The 12448-nt window shown below is 43.6% G+C and overlaps 1 protein-coding gene across 2 annotated transcripts in view; it reads left to right on the top strand.

The window, feature by feature from the left end:
• The window catches only part of ipo11 (importin 11), a 239237-nt gene that overhangs the window by 60589 nt on the left and 166200 nt on the right, over window positions 1–12448 (top strand). For both annotated transcript variants that reach the window (XM_038988255.1, XM_038988263.1), the window contains exons 8-10: window positions 9586–9634; window positions 11500–11570; window positions 11918–12110. In XM_038988255.1, the coding sequence (XP_038844183.1) occupies window positions 9586–9634; window positions 11500–11570; window positions 11918–12110 (313 nt within the window). The remainder of the gene's footprint in view (window positions 1–9585; window positions 9635–11499; window positions 11571–11917; window positions 12111–12448) is intronic.

The following is a 12448-nucleotide window of genomic DNA, read 5'->3' as shown; positions in this document are numbered from 1 at the left end:
TATAACAAAGCAAAAATATTTTCTGGCTATGCTAATTGCCCCAAAATCTTGCTCATCTCAATGGGCGCGTTCGAGCGGATCGCTTTTGTCAAGTGTCACCGCCTTTTCAAAGTGTGTTGCATTCTGGGGATGGAAATTGTTTGACTTGCGCCTACATGTCAATTACATGAACTTTACAAAAATCACGTGATGAAAGGTCATGAAGTATGACTGCAGTCGACGGCAAGTTTCTGTAGTTGCTCTTCACCTACTTCATCCTGCAGCCATCGCATGCATTGTGGGAGGCTCTATTGTCAACTAATCCTTAAGGTGGTTTTATTTGACCCACGCTAACGTGACCAAATACATGACTGAAACGGGAAATAATTTTCCGCCATTTATGTGTACACTGGATATATATCAAATATATGTTACATTTTGAGGCTCTCTCACAAAGTGATACTACAATGTACACACACTATAATATGATTTCAGTTGTTTGAGTGTGTGATATGGGGGTTAGATAGATTAGAAAACATTTAATAAACAATGGCAACACTACCATGTTGATCCGAGCCTGGCTGTTGGAAAACCACGTTAGTGTCCAACTGTCGCAGATGCACCTCCCCCGTCTTCACTCCTCGACGTTTGTCTACAGTTAGTTGCTTTAGCCTTACCACGCAAACGTGCCCAATATATATGCTGTGCTGCTCATCATCTCACTGAGTTTACCTTTAAATTCTAACGTTAATCTCAATGTGACCCGCCAGATTCAGAAGCTTGAAAACCCCATTAGAAAAACAGCTTAAACTCATTAGACCGTAATTCATTGTTTTTTTTAAGTTTAATTTTGTTTTGGAGTCGACGATAATAGTTTCAGTATAGTTCTTTTTTTTTTTTTTAACAGGTTTGTTAATTATTTTATTTCAGTTTACTAAATTAGCTTTTTCATTTTTTGTTTTTGTTTACCATAATAACCTTGGCCCTGAATGCAGTCTTCCTTAAAGCTAGACCCCGCTATGAAGGTCCTGGAACTGTTAATTCAATTTAGTGTAAATCGTCCAATGAAATTATTAAAGTGTGCTTGTGCCGAGGGCTGTTCCCCTGGCTTGGAGTTAATGGAATCATTTGCTCCGAGGACTCTGGTCATTTGAACTCTTGACTCCAACTCTCCTATCCTTCATATCTGAGTGGTGTGTTTAAGGAACAACAGGGGCCTATTAAGCCAACCTCTTGTTCTGCGAATGTCAAAGGAAAAAGTTAAAGGAGAGAAGGAAGGAGAGAGGGATGAGGCGTGAGTTGACTGTCAAGGGGTAGTTTGAGCCACTCACCCTCTCCTCCTCCTTCTTATCTCTTATCACCTGCTTATATTTCCCAAAGCACAACCAGTGGCATTTTCTCCATATTACTCCCAGCATGCCATCTCAGATGTGTAGAGCTGCTTAATAGACCCACAACAGTGGAGATGTGAGAAGTTTAATGAAGCTGTTGTTGCAGGTTGCCTCATTATAGACTCCACAGGGAAAGGAAGCTCATTTAAATGGGTTTTAATTAGTTCTCTTTCAGGCTGTGCCTTGCCTTAACTCCTTCACAAATGAATAATGAAATTCACTGATGTAGGCAGAGATTCTTATACACATATGCACACACACACAGAGTCCTGATTGACTTGTTTCCAAAGTGCTTCCATTTAGAGCCTTCTTGGAGGACATGCTTTTGTTGGGTAATCTTCTTTCAATTTGATCAAACTTTAGAGCAGATAGATCACTATGGCACCCTTTCTCACCCTTTCATACCCCTCTGAAACAGAGCAAGAACAAGACATTAAGACATGTCAGAATGAAAGACGTCAGTCAGGAATATAAATATACACCGAACAAAAATATAAACGTGTTTACATCCCTGTTAGTGACCATTTCTCCTCTGCAAAGATAATCCGTCCACCTGACAGGTGTGGCATATCAAGAAGCTGATTAAACCGCATGATCATTAGACATGTGCACCTTGTGCTGGGGACAATAAATGGCCACTTTAAAATGTGCAGTTTTATTACACAACACAATGCCACAGAGGTTTTGAGGTAGCATGCAATTGGCATTTTTACTGCAGGAATGTACACCAGAGCTGTTGCCAGAGAATGTAATGAACTATTTCTCTACCATAAGCTTCCTCCAACGTTGTTTTAGAGTATTTAGCAGTACGTCCATCCGGCCTCACAACCGCAGACCGCGTGAAACCACGCCAGCCCAGGACTTCCACATTCGGCTTCTTCACCTGCGGGATCGTCTGAGGGGCGTGGGGGGTATTTATGTCTGTAATGAAGCTCTTTTGTGGTGAAAACCTCATTCTGATTGGTGTGGCCTGGCTCCCCAGTGGGTGGGCTTATGCTCTCCAAGGCTGACCATGGCTGCACCCATTCCCAGTCATGGGAAATCCATAGATTGGGGCCTAATTTATTTTTGACTGATTTCCTTATGAACTGTAACTCAGTAAAATCTTTGAAATTGTTATTTTTGTTCAGTATGTACAGTGCATTCGGGAAAGGACACAGACCCCTTCACTTTTTCCACATTTAGTTATGTTACAGACTTATTCTAAAATAGACTTAAAAGTATTCAGACCCTTTACTCAGTATGTTGTATAAGCACCTTTTACAGTGATTATAGCCTCGAGTCTTTTTGGGTATGACGTTACAAGCTTGGCACACCTGTATTTGGGGAGTTTTTCCCATTCTTCTCTGCCGATTCTCTCAACCTCTGTCAAGTTAGGTGGGGAGTGTAGTTGCACATCTATTTTCAAGTCTCTCCAGATTTATTCGATCGGGTTCAAGTCCAGGCTCTGGCTGTGCCACTCAAGGACATTCAGAGACTTGTCCCAAAGCCACTCCTGCATTGTCTTGGCTGTGTGCTTAGGGTCATTGTCCTGTTGGAGGTGAACGCTCGCCCCAGTCTGTCCTGAGCGCTCTGGAGCAGGTTTTCATCAAGGATCTCTCTGTACTTTGCCTCGCTCATCTTTCCCTTGATCCTCACTAGTCTCCCAGTCCCTGCCGCTGAAAAACATCCGCACAGCATGATGATGCCACCACCATGCTTCACCGTAGGGATGGTGCCAGGTTTCCTCCAGATTTGACGCTTGGCATTCAGGTCAAAGAGTTCAATATTGGTTTCATCAGACCAGAGAATCTTGTTTCTCATGGTCATAGTCCTTTAGGTGCCTTTGGGCAAACTCCAAGTGGGCTGTCATGTGCCTTTTACAGAGAAGTGGCTTCCGTCTGGCCACACTACCATGCAGGCCTGATTGGTGGAGTGCTGCAGAGATGGTTGTCTTTCTGGAAGGTTCTCCCATCTCCACAGAGGAACACTGGAGCTCTGTCAGAGTGACCATTGGGTTCTTGGTCACCTCCCAGACCAAGGCCATTCTCTGACATGCACTGTAAACTATGGAACCTTGTATAGATGTGTGTGCCTTTCCAAATCATGTCCAATCAATTGAATTTACCACAGGTTGACTCCAAGCAAGTTGTAGAAACTTTTCAAGGATGATCAATGGAAACAGGATGCACCTGACCTCAATTTTGAGTCTCATAGCAAAGGGTCTGAATACTTATGTAAATAATGGGGATGCACGATATATTGGTAAGCATATCGGAATCGGACGATATTAGCTAAAAATGCCAACATCTGCATTGGCCTGATGTATAGTTTTACACCGATGTGCAAAACCAATGTCAAAGCTGACGTGCATACCTATATAACGTAGGTAGATGACGTAATGACGCCACGAATAATCCAGCGCTACACGTGCAACACAGCAATCCTAACCTAGCCCACAATGTCTGTGGTTTGGATCTATTTTGAAGTTTCAAGGGAAGATAATAAAAAGGCCACATGCAACATTCTCTGTCGAGGATGATGTTGGCTTTCGCGACTGGTCGAGCACCGGTACACACTACCAAGTAGGCGCTATTTTTCAGATGTTGCCCTACCGGAGTGAAACATTATTGTTGATACGCACTTGCTAGGGGCGTCACTGCTATTAGCTTCACGGCTGACATTTGGACCATCGATGTCAGCCCCATGAGCATGCTGAGTCTGACAGCACAGTGGGTCGATGGGGAAAACTTGCAAAAGTTCTCTACTAGAGGCTGTGAACAAGCGATTTGGTTGCATTCTCTCTGAGCCTCTTTACTGTGTCGCCACCATGCTCGATGCTAGGTACGATGCTAGGTAAGGACTGCTACTTTGTTGCAGACAAGAAACAGGGTTTACGTGAAATGTTACATACAGACCTGGACAAGATGGAAACGTACACAGTGACTGTGCGCACCGAGGAAGAGAGGCCACGGACAGACAGAGCTGAAACTTCACTGCTTGACTTGTATGAGGAAATCCTGGTTGAGAATGAAATGACTGAACAAATGAACAACGAAACAGCACAGCAAGTAAGTGAAAGAAATAGGTTTTGATGTTTTACTGGTAATGGGGACATATGTAAATGCCAACAAAATAACTTTTTGCTCAGTGTGTGTGTGTTTTTTTTTTTTTTAATTTCACCTTTATTTAACCAGGTAGGCTAGTTGAGAACAAGTTCTCATTTGCAACTGCGACCTGGCCAAGATAAAGCATAGCAGTGTGAACAGACAACAACACAGAGTTACACATGGAGTAAACAATAAACAAGTCAATAACATAGTAGGGGGGGGAAAAAGAGACTCTATATACAATGTGTGCAAAAGGCATGAGGAGGTAGGCAATAAATAGGCCATAGGAGCGAATAATTACAATTTAGCAGATTAACACTGGGGTGATAAATCATCAGATGATCATGTGCAAGTAGAGATACTGGTGTGCAAAAGAGCAGAAAAGTAAATAAATAAAAGCAGTATGGGGATGAGGTAGGTAAATTGGGTGGGCTATATACCGATGGACTATGTACAGCTGCAGCGATCGGTTAGCTGCTCAGATAGCAGATGTTTAAAGTTGTTGAGGGAGATAAAAGTCTCCAACTTCAGAGATTTTTGCAATTCGTTCCAGTCGCAGGCAGCAGAGAACTGGAAGGAAAGGCGGCCAAATGAGGTTTTGGCTTTAGGGATGATCAGTGAGATACACCTGCTGCAGCGCGTGCTACGGGTGGGTGTTGCCATCGTGACCAGTGAACTGAGATAAGGCGGCGCTTTACCTAGCATAGCCTTGTAGATGACCTGGAGCCAGTGGGTCTGACGACGAACATGTAGCGAGGGCCAGCCGACTAGAGCATACAGGTCGCAGTGGTGGGTGGTATAAGGTGCTTTAGTAACAAAACGGATGGCACTGTGATAAACTGCATCCAGTTTGCTGAGTAGAGTATTGGAAGCTATTTTGTAGATGACATCGCCAAAGTCGAGGATCGGTAGGATAGTTAGTTTTACTAGGGTAAGTTTGGCGGCGTGAGTGAAGGAGGCTTTGTTGCGAAATAGAAAGCCGACTCTAAAAAGCCGACTCTAGAAAGCCTCAAAACGATTTGATTTTGGATTGGAGATGTTTAATATGAGTCAGGAAGGAGAGTTTGCAGTCTAGCCAGACACCTAGGTACTTATAGATGTCCACATATTCTAGGTCGGAACCATCCAGGGTGGTGATGCTAGTCGGGCGTGCGGGTGCAGGCAGCGACCGGTTGAAAAGCATGCATTTGGTTTTACTAGCGTTTAAGAGCAGTTGGAGGCCACGGAAGGAGTGTTGTATGGCATTGAAGCTCGTTTGGAGGTTAGATAGCACAGTGTCCAAGGAAGGGCCAGAAGTATACAGAATGGTGTTGTCTGCGTAGAGGTGGATCAGGGAATCGCCCGCAGCAAGAGCAACATCATTGATATATACAGAGAAAAGAGTCGGCCCGAGAATTGAACCCTGTGGTACCCCCATAGAGACTGCCAGAGGACCGGACAGCATGCCCTCCGATTTGACACACTGAGCTCTGTCTGCAAAGTAGTTGGTGAACCAGGCAAGGCAGTCATTCGAGAAACCAAGGCTTTTGAGTCTGCCAATAAGAATACGGTGATTGACAGAGTCGAAAGCCTTGGCCAGGTCGATGAAGACGGCTGCACAGTACTGTCTTTTATCGATGGCGGTTATGATATCGTTTAGTACCTTGAGCGTGGCTGAGGTGCACCCGTGACCGGCTCGGAAACCGGATTGCACAGCGGAGAAGGTACGGTGGGATTCGAGATGGTCAGTGATCTGTTTGTTGACTTGGCTTTCGAAGACCTTAGATAGGCAGGGTGTGTGTGTGTGTGTGTGTGTGTGTGTGTGTGTGTGTGTGTGTGTGTGTGTGTGTGTGTGTGTGTGTGTGTGTGTGTGTGTGTGTGTGTGTGTGTGTGTGTGTGTGTGTGTGTGACCTTTATTTAACTAGGCAAGTCAGTTAAGAACAAGTTCTTATTTACAATGTCGGCATACCCCGGCCAAACCTGGACGACGCTGGGCCAATTGTGCACTGCCCATGGGACTCCCAATCACGACCGGATGTGATACAGCCTGGATTCGAACCAGGGACTGTAGTGACGCCTCTTGCACTGAGATGCAGTGCCTTAACATACACACGGACGCAGCGGTCTAACTATTTAACTGTACTAGAATGCTTAAAAGGTCGCTAAAAATGTTTGTCGGTTATCGGTGTCGTTTTTTTAGGTAAGGAAAATATCAGATATTGGTATCGGCCAAAAATGTCATAGCGCTGCATCCCTAGTAAATAAGGTATTTCTGTGAATAGTTTGTAGAAACTCCTTTGGCAGCGGTTACAGCTGTGAGTCTTAATGGGTAATACTCTAAGAGCTTTCCACACCTGGCTTGTGTAACATTTGCCCATTTACTCTTTTCAAAGTTCTTCAAGCTCTGTCAAGTAGTTTGTTGATAATTGCTAGAAAACAATTTAAGTCTTGTTGAAGATTTAAGTCAAAACTGTAACTCGGCGACTCAGGAACATTCACTGTCTTCTTGGTGAGCAACTCGTGTAGATTTGGCCTTGTGTTTTAGGTTATTGTCCTGCTGAAAGGTGAATTCATTTTCTAGTGTCTGGTGGAAAGCAGACTGAACCAGGTTTTCCTCAAGGATTTTGCCTGTGCTTAGCGCCATTCCTTTTTTTTATTCTGAAAAACTCCCTATTCCTTAATGATTACAATCATACCCATAACAGCCACCACTATGATGCAGCCACCACTATGCTTGAAAATATGATGAGTGGTACTCAGTTATGTTTCGGGAAAATCCAATACAACACATAACACTTTGTATCCAGGACAAAAAGTGAATTGCTTTGCCACATTCTTTGCAGTATTACTTTAGTGTCCTGTTGCAAACTGATGCATCAATTGGAATAGTTTTTTATTCTGTACACGCTTCCTTCTTTTCACTCTGTCAAAAGGGTTAGTATTTTGGAGTAACTACAATGTTGTTGATCCATCCTCAGTTTTTTTCCTATCACAGCCGTTAAACTCTAACTGTTTGTCACCATTGGCCTCATGGTGAAATCCCTGAGCGGTCTCCTTCCTCTCCAGTAACTGAGTTAGGAAAGACACCTGTATCTTTGTAGTGACTGGATGTATTCATACACCATCCAAAGTGTAATAACTTCACCATGCTTAAAGGGATATTCTAAGTCTGCTTTTACATAAAAATAAAAAAAATCCATCTCCCAATAGGTGCCCATCTTTGCGAGGGATTTTTAAACCTCCTTGTTCTTTGTGGTTGAATCATGTACTGAGGAATGACTTCTGCCTGGCCATTTTACCATAAAGGCCTGATTGGTGGAGTGCTGCAGAGATGGTTGTCCTTCTGGAATGTTCTCCCATCACCACAGACAAACTCTAGAGCTCTGTCAGAGTGACCATCGGGTTCTTGGTCACCTCCCAGACCAAGGCCCTTCTCCCCCGATTGCTCAGTTTGGTCAGGCAGCCAGCTCTAGGAAGAGTCTTGGTGATTCCAAACTTCCATTTAAGATTGATGAAGGCCACTGTATTCTTGGGGACCTTCAATACTGCAGAAATGTTTTGTTACCCAATTCCTTTGACCTCATGGCTTGGTTTTTGTTCTGACATGCACTGTCAACTGTGGGACTTTTATAAAGACAGGTTTGCCTTTCCAAATCATGTCCAATCAATTGAATTTAGCACAGACTCCAAATTGTAGAAACATTTCAAGGATGATCAATGGATACGGGATGCATCTGAGCTCAGTTTGGCGTCTCATAGCAAAGTGCCTGAATACTTATGTAAATAAGCTTTTTCTGTTAAAAAAAAAATATTACTACAATTTCAAACATTTCAAAAAACTGTTTTTGCTATGGGGTATTGTGTGTAGATTGCTGAGGATTTGTAAAAAAAAAAATGTTGATCCATTTTAGAAGGCTGTAACACAATGTGGAAAAATCCAGGAGTCTGAATACTTTCCAAAGGCACTGTATATCCTGGGTATTTATCAAATCCTGCCCTGAGAGACTGCATCCCGGTTTTACACAGCTCTTTCTTTATCTGCCTTGCTTTCTCGCCCTCTCTAGTTTGTTGTTACCTGCTCACACAGCCTAAGGCCTGGTAATAATGTGACTGGTTTTGTAGGAAGTCTTCCGCCCCACCTAGGCAAAGTGAAGGGAAACGTTCTTTCTGCCCCAAAGTTACAGTAGCTCTCCCGCATACTGCAGAATATATTTGCAAATAAATCTTATTGGTGACAGTTTGATAACAAAGGGGACACACCATAGCGCTTTGCCTTGTGTAATTGTGTTTCCGTTGTGACACTGTAGCTGGAGGCAGGTCAGGCTGAAAAGCCTATAGATGTGACTGGATAGTGGAAGAGTTTACAACGCTGTGAAAAGGTCCTGCTAGTTATACTAGCTCATTTCCACATTGATCGCTTATGAACTGCTTTTTATACCTGTGTTTGTTGTCTGTATATGTCCTTGTCTTTGTTTTGATTGTTGTTTTATGTATGCACAGAGCAGCAACCTGCGTGTCCCCATGGGCATAATAGAGTCATTGTCTTAACTGAGCTAACTTTAGGTTGTTACTGTTGTGTAGGCTTAAAGTGTATCATCCCTATGTTTGGATTTGGTACCTCGTTGATTTCCGTGCTGAAGCTCTGTGGTCCTCTGCCGTAGGCTATTAAAGGATTAACGGTGTCATTAAATATAGGTTAAAAGTTGCGTGAAAAAACATTCACGTAATTCCTTTTACGTTGATAACTTTTTGCAAGTCCAATCAGTTTCCCACGTCGATTCAATGTCATCACGTTACATTTTTTTCCCTTCATTTTTTAAAAATCGTGTGGAATCAATGTTGACTCAACCAGTTTGTGCCCAGTGAGAAGGCTCCGTGTTTTCCAGTCTGGGCAGATTATGAACTGTCAGTGACATGTCGCACAGGCTTGCCAGGCACACTGAGTCAGTGTGCCTGGCAAGCCTGTGTGTGTGTCTGTAACGTGTATGATGACTCATGTGCTCAGTTGTGTGACTGCCTCTCCTAATTATGTGATAAAACAGTGATGCGACCACCAAGATGCCACCGAGATTGAACAAACCCTGTACCCCCTCTCATTCTTCTCGCTTCCCTCCTCTGCCCCTCTTTTCCCCTCTCTCTCTCACCAGGGCTTCCTCAATGCAGTTTTTGAGAGACTGAAACAGTTCCTAGAATGCAGTAAGTATCCTGAAATGTTTTTCCTAAATATTTATTAACTTTCTAATTATACAATTATCTAATGACACACACACCACACACCCAGCACCCACCCACACACCACACACATAGGGGTAAGTCTCAGTGCTTCAGATGGTGTGTTAGAAATGTAATTACTGGTATCTGTCCCTATTTTCACACACAATATGTCCTTATTGCAGAGGGTCAGTGGAGGTCGGGGTGTATTGGGTCCGTTGGTATTTTGGGCTGTCCGACAGCGGAAGCTCGTAGGCGCTCTGAGCCAGGAGAAATATCAGTCTCCCTGCAAGATAAGGGCGAATAAAGAAGCATGTCCGTTGAGTTGCACCATCCTCTATTTTCTCTCTCCTTCTCCTGTGCATGATCCTTCCGCTGAGGTCAGCTGTCTGGATATTCCATGTTATTACAGGTGTCACTGTCTGCGGAAGGATGTGTTTTGGGGTATGGGAACAGGTAGCCTCGTAATTACCAGACTGATTACCGCTGCACTACTAGTCTGGAAGGGATTCCGTTGAAGTTGTTTGGGCAGATAGGCTTTCCCCAAAACAAATTCGAAAGCGATTGGATCACCTTCAATCAATCAGAAAACAGAAGCCGCAGCACTGCATTTTTTGGAAGTAAAACAAGCACTTGCCGTCTTTCAAGAGAAAGGCATATCGAACACCAGGACAATAGGCTTAGGCAATATGAGCCAAAAGAAGCTTAATATATTGATGTCAACGAGAGACTAACAGCAATATAGTAGCCTAACGTCAGCCAAGGTATATCTAATGAATTTGCCAAACCGTAGTGATGGATATTATGCTACTGCATATAATTCAATACAGAGATTGTCTTGATACAGTAACCTCAGACTGTCACGTAAAGCTTTATATTTAGCTATCACCACCTAAGTATGACTTTACATGTGTTGTTGTCCTGTTGTCTCCTGCCTGTCAGTAACTAAACCACCGGCATAGTTCATCAGAGGAAGCTGATTGGGCTGACGCAATGGTGATAGAAAAGGCCGGGCGCAGGCCTTCGCAACCTTAACAGACTGATATTGAGGGATCAGCGGCTTTGCGAGGCTTGGGAACAGGACCGTTGCTTCCTGTTCTTGATGATGTCATCAGGAACGGTGATGAGGAAGTAAACCTCCCGGGGCATTTTCTTTTATTGGCCACAGCTTATTGTTTTTATAGATTCATTTTGATCGGCCGAGGGAGTTATTCCTGACACGGCACTGTCTTTATTAGTCTACTTTATTATATTAGAGAAACAAAGGCCCTGTTCTCCCAGGTGGCGGTTTCATTCACTCTCCCAGAGTGTATTGTGGTTATAAAGTGAAGCCAAGGCCTCATGTCTTGTATGTACCATTCGTCACCACACATGACGTTCCCTCCCAGGAAATAAGTTATTTGAATTGGATACACTGGAGGAATTAAAATATCCATCCGTAGTGAAGTGCGTTATGATTTCACCGCCTTCATTCCCTTCTCCCTTCAACTCGAGCTCTGTTCTGATTGTATTACACAGAAAAGATCAGTGGATACCTAACAATTTCCTCTCCGTCTTCTCCTCCCCTCCCTGGTTTATTGGCAGCCGGGGTTTATTGGCAGCCGGGCAGGGAGATGGACTCCGATGTCTGGCATTGATGATCACGGGGGGGGGGGGGGGGGGGGTTGACATCAGAGTAACATCTTCATGGGTAGCCCCTTGTTGAAAGTGATGCACGTAATGTTGGCAAGAGATGAACACTTGTCATATTTTGTATTGTTGTTTTATAGTCTTGTCATATGGCTTGTTGTTTTTATACTGTTGTCATAACGTGCTGTTGCTCATATTTGTTTTGGTTTTATTTCTTCCAGGTCGGCAGGTAGGCCCAGACAGCCCATGTCGAGAGAAGCTTGAGAAGACTATCATACTGTACACTAAAGTGGTGAGTCAAACTGATCAGTCAACAACTATGTGTTGTTACAACTGTACACTAGTTAGTTTCTCAGTAGTCTTGATTGCATACCAGGTACTGTTGACAGAGGCTGATATCCCGGCGCCAAGTGCTTCAACTTCATTTGTCTTACTTTCTCTCTTTTTCTACATTTCTTCTCTCTATATTTGTTATTATTTCCCCTTATTTAATTTTGTTCTGCTTTTCCTTCTCCTTTTCTGACGTTCTTTCCTTAGCCATCCTTTTTTTCTACCTTACTCTCTTGTTTAATATTTTCTCCATCTTCTCTGAATCATGTTTTTCCTTAACCATCTCTCTCTCTCTCTCTTTCTCTATAGTTATTAGATTTCCTGGAGGTCCACCCGTGTGCGTTCATCCCACTGATCCAGCGCTCTCTGGAATTTGCTGTCAGCTACGTGTTCACGCCGGCCGGTGAGGGCCTCGTCTTCGAGCGCTTTACCGTCCAGTGCATGAACCTCATCAAAACCATCGTCAAGAACGAGGCCTACAAACCCTGCAAGAACATCGAGGGTAGGTGGAGGGTGGGGGCTAGGGCTGTCATGGTGATGGAATTTTGGACTATATTTTGGACTATTTTTACTATCTTTATTACTATTTTTATCCAGTTATGGCTGTTATTTTATTTTCATGACGGTCTTCATCCATAAGTGTTGGTGACATGGTTATATGTAATTGTGCCAGCCCTAGTGGGGAGAGGGAGGTGGGAGGGAAGAGAAAATGGGAAGGAGAGAATAAAGGAGTAGAGCGAGGAGCGAGAGCAAGATGAAAATTAGGGAGAGGAAATAGAATAGAAAGAGACAGCGGGAGAAATCAACATGGCGTAGCATCGTTAATACAGCCAACCACAA

Source organism: Salvelinus namaycush, chromosome 1, assembly GCF_016432855.1.
Source record: "Salvelinus namaycush isolate Seneca chromosome 1, SaNama_1.0, whole genome shotgun sequence".
Taxonomy (NCBI): Eukaryota; Metazoa; Chordata; class Actinopteri; order Salmoniformes; family Salmonidae; genus Salvelinus; species Salvelinus namaycush.
This window is presented reverse-complemented; position numbering and strand designations above follow the sequence as displayed.